Consider the following 21,154-nt stretch of genomic DNA (forward strand, 5'->3'; position numbering starts at 1 on the left):
TAAATATATATATATATATATATATATATATATATATAACCTGTTGCTAGGTGGAGTGGCTGTCTGTGACATCACTAGGAAAGCTGACATGTGTATGAGGGGAAGGGAGAAAGGATGGAAAGAACCGCAACGAGAGCCATGTTGCCATGGAAATATTGTGAAGTAGAGCTGGAGAAAGAAAAGGAAAAAGAGGAAATGAGAAAGAAGGGAGGGAGAAAGAAAAAGGAGGGAAGGCAGAGGAAGAAATGAGGGAAAGGAAGGAGAAAAAGAAGTGAAGAGGAAGGAATGAAAAGAAAGAAGAGAGGAAGGTGTATGAGGGAAAGCAAGGGAAGGAAGGAAAGAAAGAAGGAAGGGGAGAAGGAGAAGTTTTATGAAGGAAAGACATTTCTACAGAGACATTGTGAGGCAGGCCTTCTCAGAGCTGGAGAAGGGAGAAAGTAGGTAAGCAGTGGTCCCAATGACACCCAGGCAACACGAGATATATATGCGATTAATACAAATTTTAAAATGGATTTTGCAGGCCTGGGTCTATCACACCCTCTCCTTCCACAGTTGCCTGTCTCTTCAGTCGAACAGCCTCGATAGCATCGATTCCTACATTTTGTAAAAGTGAATCCCAATGACACCAAAAAAAAAAAAAAAATTAAAAAACCAGACTGGCCAAAGAGCAAAATCTATTGCTTTTATTTTTTTCCTTTTTTAAAACAAGCTTGAGGTAGTTGTTGTGTTAAGAAGGAAAAAAAAACCACAATAGCGAATAGAGCAGTACAAAGGCTACACTAAAACACACGCGACTAAATTTTGTCCCCTTTTTTTCTCATATATAAAAATTAAATAATATAAAGATGCTCTGAGGAAATAAAAAATACATTGTCGTAACGTTAAAAAAGGCGCGGGAGGGAGGGATCAATACCAAAAATATTAGGCGCAAGGACCGAAACGGTGCCCTTTGACCAGCATCTCCTCTCCATTTGCTTGTGGTTGGATGAACATCCCTGCGATTATCACCATATCATGATGACCCACCAGAGTTGGACAAGAGTTCCCTAATATTCTATGTATGGTGGTTGAATGAAAAGTAGTGCCTCCACCTTCATAACTCCTCAACAGATTGCAGTACTGGTATGCAGCAGATACTGGCTTGTTCAGTAGACTCTCCTCTACAGTTCTATTTTAGCAGGAAACCTTAGCATTTAATGGTTTTGTTGTTAAAGTGCAAAGTATGGAACCCTGCGCAGGTGGCCAGTCAATGCGACTAAAGTAAATGCAGTCATTGAATTCTTGACAGCAGAAGGTATCACCCCAAAAGAGATTCATCAAAGAATGCAAGCTGTTTATGGTGATTGTGTTGATGTGAGTACTGTGCGTTGTTGGGCGAGTACATATAAAGATGTTGAGATTACACCTTCTGCTGTCAAGAATCTAATGACTACACATTGCTTAAGTTGCATTGACCGACCGTCTGCGCAGGGTTCCATAATTTACGCTTTAACAACACAACCATTGAATGCTAAGGCTTCTTGCCAAAATGGAACTGTAGAGAAGAGTCTACTGAACAAGCCAGTACCTGCCGCATACCAGTACTGCCATCTGTTGAGTAGTTACAAAGGTGGAGGCATTATTTTTTATTCAATATTTTATAAGTTTGTTGGAAATACCCTTAGACTCAACCTTCCAAGGCTAAGTGAGTTGTGTGTTCAAATTCCCCCCTGTTAACACGAAGACACACAAACTTGTGAGTAGAAAGTTAGCCATGCCAAGCTAGCTGGACTCTATCTCAAGTCAGGAATGATGGGCTCTCTGTTTTACACTGGAAAGGGGGTTGGACTGGATGGCCTTTGGGGTCTCTACCATCACATAGAACCCACTCCTCGGGTTTCATACTTGGGACTGCTTAAGTCGCATTGACTTAATCCTCAATCCTACTGAATACATGGATCTGGGTTGAACAGTGCACCTCTGGGCTGCAATGCAGGAGGAGCATACAATCCAAGTACTCCCAGCAGATAGCCATCCAGTTTCTGCTTTAAAACCTACAGAGGGGGAGACTCGACTGGACTCTGTGGCGGCAGCAGATTCAATTACTGAACAGCATTTGTTGTGCTAATGTTTAGGAGGAATCTTTGACTCCACTGCTCTGTGTCCTAGTCTCTGGAGCTTGGTCCATCTTCATGCCCATTAGTGCTGCGGTTCCACTTTAACTGCTATGGCAACATCCTACAGAGTTTGTCATTACAGTAATTCTTTCAAAACTCCACCACTCCTGATCCCACAATGTGGCACCATGGCAGTCAAAACAAAATCATAACACTCTAGTTGTGCCATCTCAAGGGGTCAAAACTCCATTGCTCCTGATCCCTTAATGTGGCACCATGACAGTTAAAGCAGAATAATAACACTCTAGTTGTGCCATCTGAAAGGATCAAAACTCCATCGCTCCTATTCCCTTAATGTGGCACCATGACAGTTAAAGCGGAATAATAACACTCTAGTTGTGCCATGTGAAAGAGTGACAGCACTGCAATGGGTGGTCAGGTTGGCACCCAGTGGACCTTGCCGCACATTTCTTGCCACACCTACTCCATACCTTACACCTCCTTGGTTTGCTCAACGTTTGGTATCTTCTCAACTCTTTCCTGTAGACCAGAGAGGACTCAAAGGCAAAGGACAGCCTTTGGGGTCCCCAAGCAATGAGAAAACACTCACAAATGGGCAGGGAATACAAAAACAATGAAATAAGGGAGGCACTTTTGTATCTCCTTGTCTTCCAAACCACGGGTTACTGTTTAGTACCATGGGAAGGCTATGCCTTACTTCGTTATGTTACTTCAGTGTTACAGTCAGTGTGGTCTTCAAAGATGGTGGACACATGTTATGTTCTCAAAACCGGCAGGCGAGCTGCAAATTAGGGCCCGAGACTGTCCCATGGGGAAAGTGTCCTGCAGGATGGGCTCCTTGTTCCCTCCTTGGAGGGTGTCAGAGTCCCCAAATTGCCCTGAATCCAGGCTTTCATCCATCCTGAAGAAGCCAGAAGTGGCTGTCTCGAGCAATTTGGTGGCCGCCTGGCAAGTCTGCTGGTCAGTACCCTGCCAAGAAGCAGGGATCTCAGGTTCATGCTTGTCTTCTCCATCCTTGCCTAGATTGTCCTTCAAGGAGTTGGGTGAAGACTCTAGAGTGAGGTCTTCCACAGGCAAGGATTCGAGGCTTTGGTCCTCAGGAAGCGTCCCCTCCATCTCCTCTGTGGGAAGCCGGGAGACGTCACCTCGGTGCGAGGCGGAGAAGTCGGAATGGACAATCACCTCGGCTTCCACCTGGTTGAGGCTGCTAGGAACGTGCTCCTTGTTCACTTCATTCTGCATTGAGACACGTAAGAAAAAGAAGTAGGGAGGGTGGGTGAAATAGTCCCAGAAATAATAAACTTTATTTATATTTATATTCCACTCCATCTCCCCAAAGGGACTCAAGACTTGTAACACAGACCTGCCAGGAGAAGGAGAAGGGGGAGTTGGACGCTGCTTTAGCAATTGGAGCAACATGAGTAATTGCATCTCCAAATAATACTTCCATGTTCTCCATGAAAGTTTTCCTCAGACCACTTACTACAATGCAGTCTGAGCCTCACCACATGCACAATTGAGGACCTTCTTACAGTGACACCAGAGGCACTCAAAGTAGTCAGTTTCTGGTCAAAGGAAATGTAGTATAATGCCAAGTTTTTAACTTTAACATGTCAGCTTAATAGTTCTACAACTAAGTCTATGGTTTCGTCAAAGACATAAAAAGGGAGGAGGTATCTTTATACATATTCCAACCCTGCTATATGTCTGTGAAACATGGACTGTCTACATCACACTCAATCCTGCAAATCTCTTGGGAAGACAGGCGGACAAATGTCCCCCTGTCTTCCAGCAAAGACCACCAGCGATGTTCCTACACCATCAACTCTGCTGGACTGAAGGCCACGTTGTCTGAATGCCCGATCGCCGTCTCCCAAAGCAGTTACTATACTCTGAACTCAATAATGGGAAATGTAATGTTGGTGGACAAGAAAAGAGATGTAAAGATGGGCTTAAAGCCAATCCTAAAAACTGTGGCATAGACACCAAGAACTGGGAAGCCCTGGCCCTTGAGCGCTCTAGCTGGAGGTCAGCTGTGACCAGCAGTGCTGCAGAAATCGAAGAGGCACGGATAGAGGGTGAAGGGAGAAACATGCTAAGAGGAAGGCATGTCAAGTCAAACCTGACCAGGACCGCTTTCCACCTGGAACCCAATGTCCTCACTGTGGAAGAACATGCAGGTCAAGAATACGGCTCCACGGTCACCTACGGACCCACTGCCAAGACACTATACTTGCAGGACCATCATAACAGGTGGTGCTTTTTATTTAATTTTAGTTGTTAAGTTATAATTCGTGTTTATCTGTTGGGTTGTATACATTTTGTTAGTATGGATGTATTATTGTTGTTTTATTCAGGCATTGAATGTTTGCCTTTTATGTTTAGAATCTGCCCTGAGTCCCTCTGGAAAGATAGAGTGGAATATAAATAAATAAATAAATAAATAAATAAATAAATAAATAAATAATTATTATTATTATTATCCTTGAGCTATGAGAAATTGTCTAACTAGCTATTCTTTAGTAAAGGAAGGAAGAGAAGTAAAAGAGAGAAAAAGTTCCAACTTTGACATCTTTTCTAACAAGAGTAACAAATTGTCATTCTGAATCTGCAGTAGTTTATTTTATCTTCTTTTATTATTCCTTCTTCTCTTCCGACTCTGCATAATATTCCTTCTCCTTATTTTATCCATTACCTAATTTCTACTCTTGATGGCAGTCACCTATCTACATATCTTAAAGTTCATTTCTTCTGTGGGTAGATTAGTAATATACATGTAAATATTTGTTTTAATTATCTATCATTCACGTAGGATCTACACAGAATAAATCCTCTTATATATTACCATAAAAATGGCACCAACCTTCTTAAAGTTAACTTCTTATTCTAATTCCCTCCACATTTGCTAAAAGAGTCACTTTGTTCTTCTTCTTCGGCCTTTCCCAATCCAATGTTCTCCAGATATGTTGGACTACAACTTCTATCAGTCCTGGACTGCTGAGCGTTACAGGATGATGCCTCTGGAGACCAGCAGGTTGGAGAAGGCTACCATGTCTGTACCAAACACACTGCTTATTGGACTTGGCCACCTCCAGGATTGGTCTCTGATTTCTTTGCTGTTTAAGGAGGTTTGGGAGTCCATGTAGCTTTTGAAAAGTCCTGGGTCAACCACTGGCCTGGAACCAGTTGCAGTTGTCCATCCCATGGTTATGTTTCAGTTCTCTGGGATGCAGAATCCATAGCTTCTCTCCATTCACCCTGATTCAAAAACTATAGGGGACTCTAAGACCTAAGTACAAGGCTACAAGAATCCTTGAAAGAAATAATGGGTCTGCTTTTCCTATTCTGAACAGAAGAGCCTTTCTGCTCTGAACACCTACCGCAACCACCTCGTAAACCAAAGCTTGCAATAAGAGCTTCTGTCCCCCGTTGGGTGCCATTTTCAGTGATCCGTTCAAAGTCACGGTCGACTCTTTAGGAACCGTGTCTCCATAGTTGACCATGGTGTTTGCCCAGCTGTTCAGTGATTTCTCCCAAGGAGGCTGCAAAAAAGGGGAAAAGGAGAAAGAAGGATTTGTTATGGGTGCTGCTCGCTTGTATTATAGTAGCTAAATCTGTGTACAAAGCAATGCCAGGTTTTCTGCCCACTTTCATCCATAGCTGCCCAAGGGTGCTCCCATTTCTGGCATCTGACCATAATAAAAAGGAGCCCCCGGTGGCACAGTGGGTTAAATCTCTGTGCCGGCAGGACTGAAGACCGACAGGTCGCAGGTTCGAATCCGGGGAGAGGCGGATGAGCTCCCTCTATCAGCTCCAGCTCTTCATGCGGTGACATGAGAGAAGCCTCCTACAAGGATGATAAAACATCAAATCATCCGGACGTCCCCTGGGCAACATCCTTGCAGACGGCCAATTCTCTCACAACAGGAGAGTCGCTCTTGACACGACCAAAAAAAAAACATAATAAAAAGAAGCCAAGGCTTTTGTTGAAGATGACCTTCTGGGCAGTCGAAGGGAAAGACAACAACAACAGCAACAACCAAACAAGAAACTGATGACAATCCACTATTCATTACACCCATGTAGTGATGTTGACAGTCTTTACCTGTCCAGAAAATCAGGAGGCAGAGGACTTCTGCAAGTGAAACAAACGGTAGAAGAAGAGAAACATGCACTGGCAGATTATGTGAAAGGCAGTCAAGAACCAACATTGAGGGAAGTCAATAGTAGAAAACTGCTTAAAGTGCAAGAAACAAAGAGAGAATGCCGTAAAAATACAATAAAGAGAAGGAAAAGAAAACTGGCGAAAGAAGGCTCTCCATGGAGAGTTCCTAGGAAAAATTGAGAGCCAAATTGACAAAGAAAAAATATTGCTGTGGCTCACAAATGGAACTTTGAAAAAGGAGACAAAAGAGGGCCTGATTCTGGCAGCCAAAGAACAAGCCATTAGAACCAATGCCATCAAAGCCAGAATTAAAAAGTCGACAACAGATCACAAGTGTAGACTCTGCAAGGAAGCAGATGAAACAATAGATCACATCCTCAGATGCTGCAAGAAGATCGGGCGGACAAACTACAAGCAGAGGCATAACACTGATCCAATGGAACCTGTGCCACAAATACCATCTGCCTGCCACAAAGAACTGGTGGGATCACAAGCTGAAAATGAACACATCAAACTACTCTAGGACTTCTGAATTCAGACTGACAGAGTTTTGGAGCACAAGATTCCTGACCTCATGATCATGGAAAAAAACAAAATATGGATAATTGATGTTGCAATCCCAGGTGAAAGCAGGATTGATAAGAAACAACTGGAAAAGCTGGCATGTTACGATGATTTAAAGATTGAACTGCAAAGACAGTCAAGGGTGGTCCCAGTAGTGATCGGCATACTGGGTACAGTGCTTAAAGATCTTGGCCTGCACTTAAACACAATTGGCACAGGTCATTCCACAGCCTTGGAAGCCAATGAAAAGGTCGTCTGGGTGACAGTTCTGGCTGATTGGAGTAACTGCCCCCCAGAGAACCTCAGTGTGTGGGGCAGATTGTATGGGAGAAGGCCACCCTGGAGGGAACATGGACCCAAACTGTGTAGGGCTTTAAAAGTCAAAACCAATACATTGTACGTACTTTACTTAGAAACTAATTGGCAGCCAGTGGAGTGACTTTAGGATCAGTGTGATATGCTCACTCCTAGATGTTCCTGTAACCAGTCTGGCTGCCATAATTTGAAGCAGTTGGAATTTTCAATCTTGGTCCAAGGGTAGCCCAATATAGAGTGCATTGCAGAAGTCCAGCCTTGAGGTGACCAGCATGTGCACTGCCATCTTTAGGTCTTCCAAATCTAAGAAGGGGTACAGCTGGTGGATCAGCCAAAGCTGATAGTAAGCCCTCCTGACCATTGTCGCATCTCCCTGGGCTGATATTTGGAGAGACAGATCTAGGACAATCCCAATATATGTGTTTTTCCTCATCCGGCCCATGACCTCCTCCAGGCATTCATTCAGATGAGACATGCTATCCTTAGCTGAGGCGGCTTTGGAAGGCATGGAGAAATATATTTGGTTGTCATCAGCATACATCAGCACACTCCGCCCCATGCCTATGGATGATCTCTCCCAGCAGTTTCATATAAATATGAAAGAGCATTGGGGATAGAATGGAACCTTGGTTGGGATACCATATAGCAACTCCTTTTTGGAGGAGGAGCTCTTCCCAAGTGGCACCATCTGGAACCTGCCTGAGATGTAAGACTGGAAATATTGCAACACAGTGTCTCTGATGCACAGCCCTCCCAGGTATTCCAGAAGGATACCATGGTCGATAGTATCGAAGGCCCCTGAGAGGTATAGATAAAGTAAGGCAAAAGAAGTTAAGAGTGGAGAAAGCATTCCTGGCACTGGTAACCATGTTGTTACTCTTGGCCAGGATGCCCTTCCCTAACATGAGCCTGACCTTGGCTCAAGACAAGCTGACCTCCTTTCGGCAGCCCCCAAATGGAGGAACCAGATGTCACATTCCTGCCTTGACGCTGCCATTTCCAGATGCAAAGGGTCAAGGAGGGCTCATCTTTTCAAGAGGGCTGAGGGCAAAGGGGGAAGGGAGAAAGGTGATGACCTTGCAGGCAAATGTGCCACAGGCCAACTGTCCTAAGGCGTATCGGGAAACATAGGAACTTCAGAAGAGCCTGAAGTTCTGGGGCTGCTTTTATGCCTTATACACTTTTTGGGAGGGAAGGAGGGAGGGAGGGAGGGAGGGAGGGAGGGAGGGAGGGAGGGAGGGAGGGAGGGAGGGAGGGAGGGAGGGAAGGAAGGAAGGAAGGAAGGAAGGAAGGAAGGAAGGAAGGAAGGAAGGAAGGAAGGAAGGGGGAAGTAATGAAGGAAATTGTTGGGCTGGGTCAAGAATCCATTGGAGCTCCACATGTAAATTTTTTCTAGGGAGATAGTTGGATGTATTTATTTGAGGTGGAACAGACACATTCAGTGGATGATTTTTACCACTTAGGTTCTCAAATGGGATGCAAAAAAGGACTCCCTAAATGATGATGATGAGGAAGAGGATGATAAGCTGATGAAACCATTGATCATATCCTCAGCTGCTGCAAGAAAATTGCACAGATGGACTACAAACAGAGGTACAACTCTGTGGCCCAAATGATTAAGTGGAAATTATGACACAAGTGCTACCTGCCACTATAAAGAACTGGTGGGATCATAAACCTGCAAAGTAGTAGAAAATGAACACACAAAAATACTGTGGGACTTTCAAATTCAGACTGACAAAGTTTTGGAACACAATATACCAGACCTCATGACTGTGGAAAAGAAAAAAGTATAGATTGTTGATGTCGCCATACCAGGTGACAGCCGAATTGATGCAAAACAACAGGAAAAACTCAGCTGTTATCAGGACCTCAAAATCAAACTGCAAAAGCTCTGGCATAAACCAGTACAGGTGGTCCAGTAGTCATCGGCACACTGGGTGCCATGCCAAAAGGCCTCAGCTGCCATTTGGAAACAATAAACATTGACAAAATCAAGATCTGTCAACTGCCAAAGGCCACCTTACTTGGATCTGCACGCATCATTTGAAAATACATCACACAGTCCTAGATGCTTGCGAATGTGATTTTGTGATATGAAATCGAGCATATAGATCTCGTTTGCTGTGTCATACTGTGTTTTGTGTTAGAATAATAATAATAATAATAATAATAATAATAATAACAACAACAACAATAATAATAATTTTATTTCTTACCCGCCCCTCCTTACGGTTCAAGGTGGGTGATTATTTTGCTAAAACACAATCATTACATAAAACACAATCATTATATAACACACACATATTCAAACAGAGGTCTACAAAATAAACAGAACAAAGCTCTTTTAATCTCAAGAGAAGAGCAAGACCAAAATATGTTTTGCAGGACATTGGGGCGACTGTGACCCAAATCCCGCGCTTGCAGCTGGAGAAACGGCTGCGGTTGATTTCCTTCCCGAAGGAACCTGCTGTTTTCGAAACACAGATGTTGATCTCCATCCCACATCTGTAGGGAAGGCAAAGCAGAGTCCGACTCCCAACAATAACAACAACTGGGATCCAATCGATTGAGAAGGGTTTATGGTGGGGAAGGAAATTAAAAGGGAAGCAAAGGATTAAAGCAATGCCTTTTTCACTGGGCAGACTGACGGGTAGAAATGGAAAACAGCAAGTTTTCCTCAGCTGTTTTCTTGCAGCTGCAACTGACCAGAGGAATATTAGAAAATCCCAGCCAGACTGGTTGAGGATTAGTTAATGCGTCAGAGGTGCCAGGACAAAAGAAACAAGTCTCCAGAGGCAGGATTAAGCCAGTAGCCAAGCCAACTAGAAACAGGGGAAAGGAAGGTCTGAAACAGAATATTCTCCCCATCCTTTGTTCAGATGCAACAAGGTTGTCCCAAGATATTAAGCCACCCGAGGAAGGAATACAAAGGCTGTGTGTATCCATGCCAGCTTGCATTGAATAGGATGCTGGATGGTAAGCAAGCTCTAATACAAAACTCATTGATCTAAACTGAAATATTTGGATTCAGGGCTCCAAATCTTCTGACCCTTTCCTATCGGTAAGAAAACACAATACCAAAAAGGAAAATAATAATCTGCAGTCCTCCAAAGGATGATGTCAGGGCAGCCATTTCACATTGCCTCATAGAAATGCCAGCCTTGGAATCCGAAATAAAATAACAAATACAATTATTATTATTATTATTATTATTATTATTATTATTATTATTTTACTGACATAAAAACACAGTATGTCACAGCAAATGAGATCTATATGCTGGATTTCGTATCACAAAAATCACAAGTCAAACACTTCCCAAGCATCTAGGACTGTGTAATGTATTATTATTATTATTATTATTATTATTATTGTGTTACTTTTCATTCAGGTAGGAAAGAATACAGTTAAAATACACAGATAAAAACAAAACACCATTATAACACATATGTTAAAAGACCCAGAGCAGAGATTCAATGTAGCTTTACGCAAAACAAATGCACAGGAATGTTTATCCTCTCTGTGGTTTTTGGTGAAAAGGAATTTATTCATTCACATTTGCTCAGCACGGTTATATTGCGGAGATTCCCACTGAATGATCCAGGGATCCAGAGAGTTCTTCCTTCCTTTCCACAGTGAAGGAATAAACTGTGAATTTGCTTCCCTCTAGCGGCCGGTTGGGGATGCAGATAACAGGTAAAGAAGCTAACTAAACCTTTGCAACTTGGAGGAAAAATACAAAGACTCTCAATATTTTGGACTGCAACTCCCAGAAGCCTCAGCTGCTTTGACCAATGATCAAGAGTTCTAGGCACTCCAGTCCAAAAGACCTGAAAGACCAGTGTTTGGGACGTACTTGCTTCTTCTACGCATTCTGCTAGAGGAACCCCAGTTTTTGCTTCTTTGAGGCTCCTGGGAAGCAATGTTCAAAGAATCCCAACAGAAACTAAGAGAACTTTGAGAGAAATAACAACATTTCATAGTGTGTGTGACACACCATCAAATATCAAACTTAAGAGAGAGATTTCCCAAGGAGAGAAGAGCAGAATGCGACCTGTATCCCTTCAAATTTGACTGGATTCCTTCCTCAAACTATTGCAATTTCCTATAAAATAAAGGAATGAAAATCATGTGGGAAAATATCCATAGTTGCCCCTAGACATCTTCCAAAACTCTGCAAAACATCACTTGCGATAGCCCCCAAACCTGAAAATCCTAGAAATCTTTACCGGAGACCACTTGTGTGTCAGAGTATTGACGCCTGCCAGCGGAAGGATTGCTAGATCAGCAGACACTGTGTTCAAAATAAGGACTCTGCAGGCTTTCAGTTACAATAGAAAACTAAGTTTCACTAAGTACATCTAAACACATCTATTCACAGCAAGCTACAGACAGGAACTCATAGGCAATAAACAACAGTCTCTGAACATCTGCTTATCTGACTTCTGGCTGAGACCAGTTCCTCCCTTCTCTTCCCAGGAAGAGAACACGTTATCTCATTTCTGTCAAGGTTACATTATCACAGCCTCAGCACAGTATTTCTAATACACAATTGAACTGAATAGAATCCATCTTGAAGTACATCATAATCCATCTTGAATTTCATAGAAGCACATTGAAAAACACACATACATAACTAAATAATCCTGACATTGTGATAGTGATTTGTTTGCACACACAAAAAAGAGGGCGAATAGATGAGGATAGATACAAAACCTAGCTCTGACTATCGAAAGTCTCAATTTCACTTTTATTCAAAATGTATGAGAACAAGGCTCATTTGGCATGATTTCTTGTAAAAGATGACCCCAAAGCCCAACTGGAAATACCTTTCTCTTGATGTGGCCCATGCTGTCGCTTGGAGGACCGCCCTGGATGTGGCCCTGGACATCTGTCAGCTCCATGATGTCCGTCGGGGGAGAAGGAGCCTCTTCAGAGAGCGGAGACATGAGGGACTCCAATTCGTGGGGGTTGGAGGGGGCTACAGGAAGAGGCGGGACTTGGCGGCTGCGGTGGTAATGATAAACATGGTTCCCAGGCGTCTGAGGATCCAGGCCCGGAACGGACTCTCTGCAGGAATGTTCAAGAGGAAAAACGCCCTATTGGCTGATCAGCAGTGAAGGATGTTGTCTCATGTGGCACTGAATCTAAGGCACTCCTCAATTTTCAAAACCTTGAAACAAAAAAAGGGCTTGCTGCCAAATGTCATGTGCAGCGGTATAAAGTGCACTTTTTGTCATTTGGGCATTACAGTTGCTGCCTGCTCAAGATTCTAACAATGTGTACATGAAGAAGTGACACAGGAATGAGGGTCAGAGTTGGCAGAAAGGGTTCTCTGACAGATGTCTTTCCAACAACACAGAGAGTAAAACAAGGATGCTTTCTGGGCCCCACTCTTTTAACATCTATATCAGGGGTCCTCAAACTAATGCCCGAGGGCCAGATATAGCTCTCCAAGGTCATTTACCCGGCCCTCGCTCAGGGTCAATCTAAGTCTTGAAAGCACACAACAACAATCCTATCTCATCAGCCAAAAGCAACTCCACACTTCCCATTGAAATACTAATAAATTTATATTTGTTAAAATTGTTCTTCATTTGTAGTGTTTTTTTGTACTACAAATAAGATATGTGCAGTGTGCATAGGAATTCATTCATATTTTTTTTTCAAATTATAATTCAGCCCTCCAACAGTTTGAGGGACTGTGACCTGGCACTCTGTTTAAAAAGTTTGAGGACCCCTGATCTATATGAATGACTTAGTGCCTTGTTTAGCTAAAATTCTCCTTTGCCAGTAATCAAGAACAGAAAGATTTTCATTCTGATGTAGCAGATGATCTAGTGTTCATCTCTCTCTCTCTTGTTTGGGTCTTAAATATATTCCAAAGGATTTCAGTACCTACTGCTAAGAGGAATATCTGTCAACAAATTACTCCAAAGCTTAGCATTCCTTCTTCAAAAATAAAAGCGTTAGAACACCAAAGCTTTCTGCAATGGAAAGGAAAACCTTGGGGTGCATTTGTGTCGTAGATTAAGTCAACATTAACTACCCTGACTTAATGTTATGAAATCATATAGTTTTACAAGGTCATAAACACTAAGATTACCATATGATGCAAATCTAATGCCCACTCAGATTTTTGCAAGAGAATTTAGCTCCAAAGGGTGAGCATAAAATTAAATAGGGTAAATAAAAAAATGGTTCAAAATTCGTTTCGGATGTAGGGGGCGCTGGTGATTCAATTCTAAAGTCAATTCTGATTTTCACAGAAAAAAATGTTCAGAACATTTTGAAACTTCTGCAACTTCCGAATCCTTCCTTAATGGTTTGAAAGTGTTATTTCCTGTTTCATTGGGTGGTCTTTATTTCAAAAAGCGGTGGGGGGGGGGGGGCAAAGGGAGGAAATTCATCCTTGTCTGGTTTAAAACAACTTCTCTGGCTTGAGACACAAGCGGGGGGAAAGGAAAAGGAGGAAATTCATCCACTTTGGTTTAAAACGGCTTCCCAGGCTTGAGACACAAGTGGCGGAGAGGATAGGGAGGAAATTCATCCACTCTAGTTTGAAACGGTTTCCCAGGCTTGAGACACAAGCGGGGGAGGAAATTCATCCACTCTGGTTTAAAACAGATTCTCTGGCTTGAGCTAAGGCCAGGGATCAGAAGCAGGGACTCACTTACTGCTTCACAACAGAAATGACGGAAAAGGCTTTGGAAGGACAAAGGGACTTTTGGTTTCCTTAAAAACTTCGAAATTGCTTCAAAAAGCAAATCTTTCTCAATTTATTTTGAATTGTGAAGATTCCGACCGAACCTAACCATGCCTAGTAAATCCCTATTAACTGCATTCTCATTGGTCAGGGTGAACAATTGAATCTCTTATTATTATGTTTATTATTTATTTGTTTGTTTATTTACAGCATTTTTATCCTGCTCTTTTCAGCCCAAAGGCGACTGAGGGCAGCGAGCATACAGATTGGCAACAATTAGATGCCATAAACACACATACATACATATCAATTAAAAACATTTATTATTATTACATTTATTATATCTATTGCCTCACGAATGCAAGAGAGTCCCTGAGACCTGCACTGGTTCTGAATACTACAGCAGACTCTCAGTTAACTGGAAGTCTCAAGTAAATGGAATTCTCAAGCAGCTGAAAAAACATGGGGAAAGACAATACTTTATTGCATACAACCTTCACAAAGTGATAAAACTGTCTTATATTAGGTTACATTTGTCTTTATTTCTTTTCCTTAGCTTTTAGTTACTGCATATCAATATGCAATATGCCCCCGGTGGTGCAGTGGGTTAAACCCCTGTGCCAGCAGGACTGAAGACTGACAGGTTGCAGGTTCGAATCCAGGGAGTGGTGGATGAGCTCCCTCTATCAGCTCCAGCTCCTCATGCAGGGACATGAGAGAAGCCTCCCACAAGGATGACAAAAACATCAAATCATCCGGGTGTCCCCTGGGCAACGTCCTTGCAGACGGCCAATTCTCTCACACCAGGAGCGACTTGCAGTTTCTCAAGTTGCTCCTGACACGACAAAATATATATATGAATATCACGCCAATACAGAGTTTATGATATATTATCATAGGGGGTATAGTATAATTTAGGTCTATTATGAATAATAACTCTAAAAAACTAGAAACTACATTTATCTGGCATTTAGCAATCCCCATGGGTGCTGGTTAATTGGGAGTCTGCTCTGTTTGCAGATTGGGACTTCCAACAACATTTACGAGTGGTTTTTCTGTGCAGAAAAAATTATATCCTGCAAATTAGTCCTGTAAAGAAGATGCCATTTTTTGTGCAAATGATCCATGCTGGAATTTTCAAAGAATCATAGCACTGGGAGAGACTACAAGATCCATCTAGTCCAATCCCCCCAGACAGAAAACACAATCAAAATACCATCCGGCTCTTTTTTAAAGTGATCCAAAGTTGGAGAGTCCGCCACCCTTTGAGACAATCCGTCCTGCCATCCAATAAGAGCTCTTACTGTTTGGAAGGTCTTCCTAATGTTTAGGTGGACAGACCCAGCCTGATCTGCATGGAATTTGGAGATATATGTCCCCCAAACAGGACTGCTTGGTATGGTTCAATCAGATATGGATCTGGCAATTAGGTGATTTTTCTTTCACCAACTCTATTCCATGTCTTAAACTTCACTGAGGTTCAGCACCTTGGAGAGTTTTCAACCCAAAGTGGCTCCACCTTTTCCAGGCGATGTGAGACCTACCTCGGTTTGTGGTTGCGGAAGCTGGCACACATGCAGAAAAGGACACACAGCAAGCCTAAGCAGACACCGACGATAATCCCTGTGACCGAGTGGATGTCCAGAAGATCTGATGGGCAAGAGGCAAAGGAAAGAGTCAATATTCTTAGGAAACGATGGAGACAATGAGAATTGGAAAGCTGGGACCGGTCAAAGGGTAAATCCATCTGATTCAATGGTTTTGTTCTAGTCTAGGAGTTCTCAAACATTTTCAGCCACAGAGCTCTTTTTGAAGCAAAATTTTCTCATAGAGCCCCAAGAAATGTTTATATATTATACAAGGGTCGAATGAAAAGTAATGCCTCCACCTGCGTTACTTGGGTTTGGATGGGAATATTTTAATAAATCAAATGCAGAAATAATCCTTAGAATGTGCTCTTTAACTACCACTATTCACTTTTCCACATAATCACCAGACAACTGGATACATTTCTGCCAATGATGAACAAGTTTTCTGAAGCCGTCATGGAAGAAGTTGACACTCTTTTTCCACAACCAGCATCTCTCAGTTCTCTCAATGTCTTCATCAGAAGCATAATGATGTCCCCGCAGATCTTCTTTCATTTTCGGGAACAGATAGAAGTCAGACTATGCTAAATCTGGACTGTATGAAGGGTGTCGTACGGTGGTGAGATCCAGTCTCTGAAGTTTCAAGTCTGTGCACTTTCATTTCAGGCGTCAGCATCGTGGGTACCCATCGTGCACAGATCTTCCGCTAGCCAAGCAAAGCAATAATGTGACCCACACATTCTTGTGAAATGCCGATTATGCTTGAAATTTCTCTCTGAGTGATATGACAATTATCCTGAATCAATCTGTCAACCTTTTGCTTGTGAAACTCGGTGGTTGCTGTCACAGGACATCCAATTCTTTGTTTGTCACGCAAATCAGATGTTCCCACCTCAGCATCTTTAAACGTTTTCGCCCAACAACACACAGTACTCACATCAACACAGTTACCATAAACAGCTTGCATTCTCTGATGAATCTCCTTTGAGGGTGACACCTTCTGCTATCAAGAATTCAATGACTGCACATTGCTTAAGTTGCATTGACCGACCATCTGCGCAGGGCTCCATACTTGGCATTTTAACAACACAACTGTGCAATACTAAGGCTTCCCGCCAAAATGGAACTGTAGAGGAGAATCTACTGAACAAGCCAGTACCTGCCGCATACCAGTACTGCCATCTGTTGAGGAGTTACGAAGATGGAGGCATTACTTTTCATTCAACTCGTGTGTGTGTATCTTGAGTGTGTGTGGAGAGAGAGAGAGAGAGAGAGAGAGAGAGAGAGAGAGAGAGCATGGACAAATTTTCTGATGTCCATAAACTTAACAGTATTTCAGTGGAAGACACCAGGGACCATGCAGGTCAACTTCTGCTACACAGGAAAAGCCCAATCAAAGCATCTCCTGAATGGTGCGAGGGAAATAGGGTTTCAGAAGCAAGGAAAGTGAGGAGAAAAGCATCTGGATGGCAAGGAAGGTGAAGGAAAAAGGCTTTTGGCGGGATGGGGCATGAGGAAAAAGAGCTTTTTAAGGTGAGGAAGGCAAGGGGGAAGCAGGAAAGAGGAGGGAAAGCTTGGAGGGAGAGGAGGAGGGTTTTTTTTCTCAACTCTGGCCTTCACTAAGGTAGACCCTGCAGAACATTAGTTTGTAACAAATGTCTCCCAAGAGACATTTGTTACAAACAAATGTCTCTTGGCAAGAACGAATGGTACCTGAGCAAGAACGAATGGTACCTGAGAACCTCTCTCGCAAGGTTTGCACATCCTTCACCTTCGAGTAAGGTCCTGACCCAACCACCGTCTTGGCTCCCATCTTGAAGAAATATCTGGTGTTGCTTTCCAACCCATGGACTTCAGTGCTGAATGTATTGCCTGAACAGGAGAGAGATTCAGAGCATTGTGTTCTGGGGTCAAACTCATTTTCATGAAGGGCACATCAACCTTTTGGTTGCCTTCAAGGGGCCGCTGAATCCATGGATGGAGACTCCATGGAAACTGAAGGCCAATTATAATTGTATTACATCATGGTCAGTACTGTTCAGTTTCCACCTAATTCGGGTGCTCAGGTGTCATGGAATGATGACTCTTATCATTTTTGATGATCCACCATGTGGACTGAGCATAATGGGAATGGCAACCCAACAGCTCTTGTGCCTCTGAGGTTGGGGAAAGGTTGAAGGGCGTTTTAAAGTTAGACATCCTATCCACAAGCCATGTATCTCTATCCAGACCCCGATCTCCTGACTAAACAGAACAAACTGCATCCTGCCAGATGTTCCTGTATCACAACACCCATCAGCTGTACTCAGGATGTCTAATGATGAAGAATACAGGAGTTGTAGTTCAGCATCTGCAGGGCCATATAAAATGGCATGGTGGGCCTTGAGTTTGACAGATCTGGTTGTCAAGCATCGTAGTACACAGTTGTTTCCCTTCATGTGCATTTGCAGATACTCACCTTCTTTGGTCAGGAGAGTCCACATCTCATCAGGTTGAGTACTGTTGGCATTATAAAGGATGATATATTCCACAATGATGCCATTGGGCTCGGAAGGGGGGCACCAGTGGACCTGCACAGCATATGGGTTGATGGGGTGGAGCCGCAAATCGGAGGGAGGAGTTGAGGGTCCTGCAAAAACAGAGCACAATGTTCAGTGGCACCAGTCAACATTAAACTACACATAAATGAACATTAAGATTACTTGTGGTCAAATTTTCATCCCCAACATTGGTTTCAGACAGCACCAGATTTGGAAATAATAATAATAATAATAATAATAATAATAATAATAATAATAAATTATTATAATAATGATATAAAATAATATAAAATAATAATATTAAATTGTATATATAAGTATTATTATTATTATTATTATTTTATTTCTTAGCCGCCTCTCCTTGTGGCTCGAGGCAGGTTAAAACATAGCTAAAGCCCATAATCATCATAAACTTTATATACATATATTGAAACTTATTTCTACTTATATTAAAATACACCACACAAAGATTAAAACATCGTGAACACAAAACGCAAGTCTAAAATTCATGATTAAAACCAACTGGGGAGACCTTCTGCTAGAAGAGATAGGTCTTCAGAGGTGTTTTAAATTTAAGTTAAGTCACTAATTCTTAAATAGAAACCAGAAGTTATAGAATCTGTGAGTTAGGGTCATCAAATCCAATTTCATGTTGCTGCAAGAAAATCTTAAATTAAAGCACCTCTGAGAGATGAACATCCAAAATTTGGTTCTAAAAAACTCCTAACAAATGGAGAATTCAAAGTTCATTCCACTGCTGAGCAACTTGCTTCCTAATGAGCCACTTTTGTCCTAAATTCAATCAACTGATTTGTGTTCACACCTTCAACATAACAGTCCTTTGGAATTCTCCAGGTGTCTTCTTCCAGTTCTGATCTGGATGGTGAAGAGGTCCCTGCTAAAGTGTAAAACCACCATTGCAATAACAATGGGGCATTGGGGATCTGGTACCCGCACAAAAGATGTCGCAACTAGTAATGGATCATGTCTTGCACCTTGTCATCCTTTATTCTAGCAAGATTAAAGATGAAACAACTATAGAAAGGCACCTATATATGTGGCTCACCCACAATTTCACTTTAAAAATGTGTTCTCCCTAGACATTTACCTCTAGGTCCTCCCAGTGCAATTTGCTGGCATCCTTCTTCCCATAGTTGGCCATAGATTCATGCTGGAGAACCAAGAACTGCTAAAGAAGTTGTCCCTAAGCATTTTCTAGGTCTTCCAACATAATTCTATGGTACACTTTCACTGGAAGTTGTCCATAGTCATGCTGAGGAACCTAGATTTACTGGAGAGGCGTTATCGCTAGACATTTTCTAGATCCTCCAGCATAATTCTATGGAATACTTCCATAGGAATGATGCTGAAGAATCCAGTCTTGCCGGAGAGGTGTTATCTCGAGACATTTTCTAGATCCTCCAGCATAATTCTATGGAATATTTCCATAGGAAGGATGCTGAGGAATCCAGACTTGCTGGAGAGGTGTTATCTCTAGGCATTTTCTAGACCCTCCAGCATAATTCTGGTATACCTCCATAGAAAGCTGTCCATACTCGTGCTGAAGAATCCAGACTTGCTAGAGAGGTGTTATCTCTAGGCATTTTCAAGATCTTCCAGCATAATTTTATGGTATACTTCAACTGGAAGTTGTCTGTAGAGTAATGCTGAAGAGTTCAGACTTGCTGCAGATATGATACTCTAGGCATTTTCTAGGCATTTCCATAGGAAGTTGTCCATAGTCATGCTGAAGAATCCAGTCATGCTGGAGAGGTGTTGCCTCTAGGCATTTTTTAGATCCTCCAGCATAACTCTATGATGTTCTTCCGCTGGAAGCTGACCCAGAAATTGCCATATTGTGGTGTAGCCTCTGGGAACTATAGTATTGTTCTTCTCTTGCCAATACTTTGACGTTGGGCTACTCACGGTCTGGAAGGGTGAACCATTCCACCACGTTGCCAAATGGACCGTCGATGCCAACCCCATTCGACTGCACAGCAAACTCGTATCTGGTGAATGGCTTCAAGCCGCTGATGAGGATCTCTTCGTTGGAGCTGTGGTGGCAAGGAAGAGCCATGAGAGGGGAGAGAAATATTATGGCACAGATTGCCAGCTGTGTGACCTGCGAAAGGCTAGGCGAGTGTTTGGCAAGCCAGCAAGGGCAAAAGAGTTGCCAGGTCTTGCAAGATGAGGAGGTGTCACTGTGTTTGCTGGAATTTGGCCACTCTTGACAGAGCCATAGATGCCTTTTGAAAAACAAGCGGAGACATCGAAAGGAGGCCTCTTTTTGCGAATCAGCAGTGGGCATGCACTCCACATCCACAAAGGGTCAGGAATACATGATGGACACCTCCCTGCAATTACTGCTGAAGAAGTAAATAGGGAACAATGCCAAAGAAATAGCTGATCTCTTGTTAGTAAGTTATACTGATACAAAAGCAACTGACACTGGTGTTAAGACTCTTTTCTCACATGGGCAAAATAGCTGTAGGGAATAGCAGTGAAAATCCATGTAGTCAGGACATAAATCTGCCTGCATTACTGCCAAATGTCTCCAGGGAAGGACCACCTTTCCATCATATCAATTTCATGCCTTCAACGTATCCCAATTTGGCAGAGAAAGTCCCAATTAATCACGCTTTTTAAGCTGCTTGTAAAATGTCCTCCCAATTTCTCTCTCCTAAACATCATTTCTCCCCTCCACCCCAGCTTCATGCATTTTCCCCCAAATAGAATTGTTTTTGATGGGCTCAGCAGAAGGAAGTGGAGGGGAGAGAACAGAATCTTCCATTTCCCGAGAACCTCCGGCAAAAACAAACTGCTGTAGGCTTTCTTTTTTTTTTTTTCCCTTCTTCCTCCTCAATGACACTATGTAACAAAATTTGGGGGGGGGGGAGTCTGTTCCTGGATTGAAAGTATGATTTCCTGTTTAATTGTGCACTCTTTACTTTGGAAGTAGTTGTTCTACACCAGAAACTTTGTTTTTGTGGCAGCCACAAAGTAGGTCGAATTGGTTGAGGCTCAATGATGAGATATTCATTAAAAAACTAGGGCAAAATGTGCTATAGCAAGATTTCCTGAACGAACTAAGTTTTTACAATTTAACAAACTTTTCCCATGTTTTTCTGATAGAACCAATTAGGAAATTACATTTA

At 42.5% G+C, this 21,154-nt stretch overlaps 1 protein-coding gene across 1 annotated transcript in view; it reads right to left on the bottom strand.

Annotated features, from left to right (window-relative positions):
* Positions 1–1,217: 1,217 nt before the first annotated feature.
* IGDCC4 (immunoglobulin superfamily DCC subclass member 4) overlaps positions 1,218–21,154 on the bottom strand; it is a 77,222-nt gene continuing 57,285 nt past the window's right edge. The window contains exons 14-20 of the mRNA XM_060755610.2: positions 19,926–20,053; positions 17,918–18,088; positions 17,194–17,331; positions 15,415–15,520; positions 11,994–12,234; positions 5,498–5,659; positions 1,218–3,353 (exon numbers count right to left, since the gene is read on the bottom strand). Of these exons, the coding sequence (XP_060611593.2) occupies positions 2,853–3,353; positions 5,498–5,659; positions 11,994–12,234; positions 15,415–15,520; positions 17,194–17,331; positions 17,918–18,088; positions 19,926–20,053 (1,447 nt within the window). The 3' untranslated portion in view covers positions 1,218–2,852. The remainder of the gene's footprint in view (positions 3,354–5,497; positions 5,660–11,993; positions 12,235–15,414; positions 15,521–17,193; positions 17,332–17,917; positions 18,089–19,925; positions 20,054–21,154) is intronic.

This window comes from Anolis sagrei, chromosome 9, assembly GCF_037176765.1.
Source record: "Anolis sagrei isolate rAnoSag1 chromosome 9, rAnoSag1.mat, whole genome shotgun sequence".
Classification (NCBI taxonomy): domain Eukaryota; kingdom Metazoa; phylum Chordata; class Lepidosauria; order Squamata; family Dactyloidae; genus Anolis; species Anolis sagrei.